The sequence below is a fragment of the Thecamonas trahens genome (assembly GCF_000142905.1).
Source record: "Thecamonas trahens ATCC 50062 unplaced genomic scaffold supercont1.1, whole genome shotgun sequence".
NCBI classification, from domain to species: domain Eukaryota; order Apusomonadida; family Apusomonadidae; genus Thecamonas; species Thecamonas trahens.
The window spans coordinates 651,906-656,018 of record NW_013657679.1 but is presented as its reverse complement, the minus strand read 5'-3'; the positions used below and the strand labels follow the sequence as shown (position 1 = coordinate 656,018).

Sequence of the window (4,113 nt, the reverse complement as noted above, 5' to 3'; positions counted from 1 at the left end):
GCGAAAATGAAGGTACTTGGCTCCCCACGTGCTGGTGACAGCCGCAGTAGAGGTGGGGGTGATGATCATCATCGCTACTACATCATCATCATCATCGATACGGCTGCTACCTCCATCACCCGGTCATGGACAGCCCATGACCATCATCACGATCATCACGATCATCACCACCATCATCATCATCGTACGCACTACCATGCGTAATAATCCAATTCTACAAGCATACCAGCCCGTCTAGTATGACGATGACAATGACTCGGTCAGCCATAATGTGTACCCCCCCCCCCTCTCCCCCCATGATACGCGCGTGCAAAAATCCGTGCTTCAGAAGCCAGAGTCGGACAGATGGCTCAAGTCAGCGCCAAAACACAGCCCGATTCGAGTGAGTGGCGAGCTCCGGGGGGAGAGGGAGAGGTGGAAGGCCAAGGCGGTGAGAGGGGGAGCACAAAGTAGACCCGACTCTGTAGGGAAGAAGGAAAGGCAAGAAGAAGAAAGGGTGAGAGATGGCGGCGAGCAGCATGGAGACGCTTCTGGAGAAGCTCGAGCTCGCGGTGGGAGTCAAGACGGCAGCTCCGGTGTACGACGACAATGGGGAGGAGATTATCAAGGAGACGACGACGGAGGGTGAAGCTGTGGCTCTGGCTCGGCTGGTAGCGGAGCTGAAGAAGACTCAGGAGAATGTGCCGCTGCTTCGCGGCGAAGATCCCGATGATGATGCCTTTGCTCAGCTCACAGACTGGCTGGTGAGCAAGTTTGTGGTCGAGCTCGATGGCGGCGAGGAGGCCAAGCTGAGGTTCGGCGTCGCTGTGGGCGATGGCGAGGCCGGCAACGGGCTAGTCGCCAACAAGCCCATTGCTGCAGGTGAGCAGATCGTGTTTGTCCACTCCAAGCTGATGATGTCGGAGGAGACGGCGCTGGCCTGTCCGCACCTCGGCCCGTTTGCCAAGGACGACAAGGTCATCTCGGCCTTCCCCTCGCTCCTCCTCGCGCTCCACGTCATGCAAGAGGCGACGGATGGTAAGTCCTCCAAGTTTGCACCGTACATTGCGGCGCTCCCGGCGTCATTTAACACGCCGCTCTACTGGGGCACCCGCGAGTTTGGCGCGCTGGCGGCCGGCGGATCGCCCGCGCTTGGCGAGGCGTACGCCGTCCTCAAGACCGCGGTCCGGCAGTATCTGTACCTCCAGGACAAGGTCTCGTCGTTCTCGATTGCGCACCGGCGGTTCTCGTGGGCCAACTTTGCATGGGCGCTCGGCGTGGTGGCGACTCGGCAGAACGCCGTGCCTAAGGCGTCCAGCGGCCTCACCCGCAACTTGGTCGACGCGCAGGTCGACAAGGACACGAAGACGCAGCTTGCGCTTGTCCCGGTGTGGGACATGTGCAACCACGACGGGCGTCGCCGGACTCGGCCATCACCACCTTTTACAACATGGCCTCGTCTGGCCTCGAGGCCACGGCGCCGCGCGACTTTGCACCCGGCGAGCCGATCACCATCTTCTACGGCCCGCGGCCAAACTCTGCCCTGCTCATCCACTCGGGCTTTGTCCCGCACTACGCCAACCACTGGGACACGTATGAGGTGACGCTCGACATTGCCGCCCTTCCCGGGCGCGAGCCGGCCGACCCCGCCGACCCCATCGCCAGGCTCCACCCGCTTGTTCTCCGCCAGCTCAATATTGCGCCGGTCTGCAAGTTCTACCTCAATGCGCAGATGCTCGACCCGAACATGGTTGCCTTTGTTCGCCTCGGCTGCATCGACTCGAAGGACGACATGACTCGCCGGGCCAAGCTGTTTGAGGGCGGCTCGGTCTCGATTGTCAACGACGAGGCGGCGTACACCTCGATCCGTGCCCTCGTCGCCGACCTTCTCGCCACCAAGCCGAACCGCGCCCTCGACGCGCCAGACGCCTTTCTGGAGGAGGCGCGGTTCAAGGACATTGCTCGCCTCATTCTTGGCGAGATCGAGCTCCTTCGCGCCAACCTGGGCTTTGTCGACAACGCCCTCGCTGCCATTGCCGCCAAGCGGGAGCGGAAGCGGCTTGCGCGGATCGCCAAGAAGAACAAGGCCAAGCAGTCGGCAAACGCTGCAGACGGTGAGTAACAACAGAAAGGAGCTAGGTATCTTGGCTAGTTTACTCTACTACCGGTGCTTGGCGGCACGCGCGTCCTCGACAAGGGTCACGTACGCAGGCTCCCACATCTTGGACAGGACGAGCGAGTGGATGTCGCCGTCCGAGAGGCCCTCGAGGCCCGGGCGCTGGGCAATGCCCTCGGCAAGCGCCTGCTTGATGACGGCAGTGGCGACGAGCGCCGACGTCTCACGGAGCTCGTCCGGGTCGGGGAAGAGCTTGCCGGCCTCGAGGTCGGCGTCGGTGACACAGTCTGCGATGGCGCGGGCGGTGGCGTAGAGCATGCCGTCGGTGACCTTGGACGCCTTGGCGGCGATGGCGCCAAAGCCGAGGCCCGGGAAGGCCACGTAGTTGTTGCACTGCGAGGTGGCAAACCGCTTGCCCTTGTACGTGGTCACCTCAAACGGCGAGCCCGTGGCGACAAGGGCGCGCCCGTCGGTCCACTCGATGGCCTGAGCCGGTGTGCACTCGGTGTTCGACGACGGATTGCTCATCGGGAAAATGATCGGGTGCTGGACCGAGTTGGCCATGGCCTTGACAATCTCCTCGGTGAAACCGCCCGAGACGCCCGAGAGGCCGAGCAGGACGTCGGGCTTGACCTTGCGGACAACGTCGAGCATGGGCATGCCGTCGGGCAGGTCGGTCCGCGCCAGCGGCTTCTGCAGCGGCGAGAGCTTCTTGCGCTCGGCGCCGAGGAGGCCGTCGACGTCCACGAGGTAAAAGGCCGAGTGGGCTTGCTCCGGCGTGGCGCCCTCTTCAATCATGCCGTTGATGAGCGACTGGACAACGCCGAGGCCAGCCGAGCCAGCGCCGAGGACGGCGATGCGGAGATTGGGCAGGTGGTGCGGGGCGTAGCCCTGCTTACGGATGGCCGAGAGGACGCCGGCAAGCGCGACAGCCCCGGTCCCCTGGATGTCGTCGTTGAAGCACAGGTGGGTGTCGCGGTACTTGGAGAGGATGCGGGCCGCGTTCTCATTCGAAAAGTCCTCAAACTGGATGAGCGCTTCTGGGAAGCGGAACTTGAGCGCGGTCATGAGCTCGTCCATGAGCGAGTCGTAGTCCTCGCCGGTCAGCCGCGGCTGGCGGAGGCCGAGGTAGAGCGGGTCGGCAAGGAGGGCCTCGTTGTTGGTGCCAACGTCGAGAATGGCCGGCATGGTGCGGGCCGGGTGGATGCCACCGGCGGCGACGTAGAGGGCAAGCTTGCCGATGGGAATGCCCATGCCACCGACGCCGAGGTCACCGAGGCCGAGAATGCGCGAGCCGTCAGTGACCACAATGACATCGACCGAGTGCGGCCAGTTGTACACCATGGCCGACATCTCGTACCGGTCCTTGGCCGAGAAGAACATGCCACGCGGCCGGCGGAAGATCGAGTTGAACTGGGTGCACGCCTCGCCGACCGTTGGCGTGTACACAATCGGCGCCATCTCTGTGATGTTTTCAGAGAGAATGCGATAGAAAAGCACCTCGTTGCGATCCTGCAGCGCCGAGAGGAAGTTGTACTTTTCAATGGCATTGGCAGGATCGATGGCGTGGTACGAGCGGAGAATGCGCTCCATCTGGGCCTCGGGCGGAAAGTAGGCCGGCGGGACGAGACCACGGATGTTGAGACGCTCGCGCTCAGCAAAGGGAAAGCCGGTTCCCTTGTTGGTCAGCGGATCAAAGAGCACCATCGGCCCTGCCTTGTGGATGGCATACGGCTGCCGCTTGATCCGTTCCTCCGCAGCGCGCTTCCTCAGCGACTTGCGCGCCGTGCTCGTGGACAAGTCCAAATCGGTAGCATACGGTGTGCTCATTCTCACGCCGGTAGAGAAGGCTGCTGATACCGCTGTCGCCACCCATCCACTCCGCACAATGTTCTTCACTCCCTGCAGCATCTTGTTGTGGTCTTTGCCTGGTGAGTTGAGTGTGGGGACGAAGAGGGGGGGGGTGAGGGGTGAGGAGGGGTGAGGGGTGGGATCGGGGGGAGGTCAGGGGGGTTTTA

General features: G+C 62.8%; 2 protein-coding genes across 2 annotated transcripts; one reads left to right on the top strand and one right to left on the bottom strand.

Annotated features, from left to right (window-relative positions):
* Nucleotides 1-518: 518 nt before the first annotated feature.
* On the top strand, nt 519-2,101 carry AMSG_00301 (SET domain-containing protein 3; the record flags this gene model as incomplete). Its single annotated transcript, XM_013907703.1, has 2 exons — nt 519-1,367; nt 1,451-2,101. 2 exons carry the CDS (start codon nt 519-521, stop codon nt 2,099-2,101), a joined length of 1,500 nt encoding a protein of 499 aa, XP_013763157.1.
* A 14-nt stretch (nt 2,102-2,115) lies between these two features.
* AMSG_00300 (malic enzyme) lies at nt 2,116-4,032 on the bottom strand. Its single transcript, XM_013907702.1, has one exon. The coding sequence runs from the start codon at nt 4,004-4,006 to the stop codon at nt 2,141-2,143; it is 1,866 nt and encodes a 621-aa protein (XP_013763156.1). The 5' UTR covers nt 4,007-4,032; the 3' UTR covers nt 2,116-2,140.
* Between the last annotated feature and the right edge of the window lie 81 nt (nt 4,033-4,113).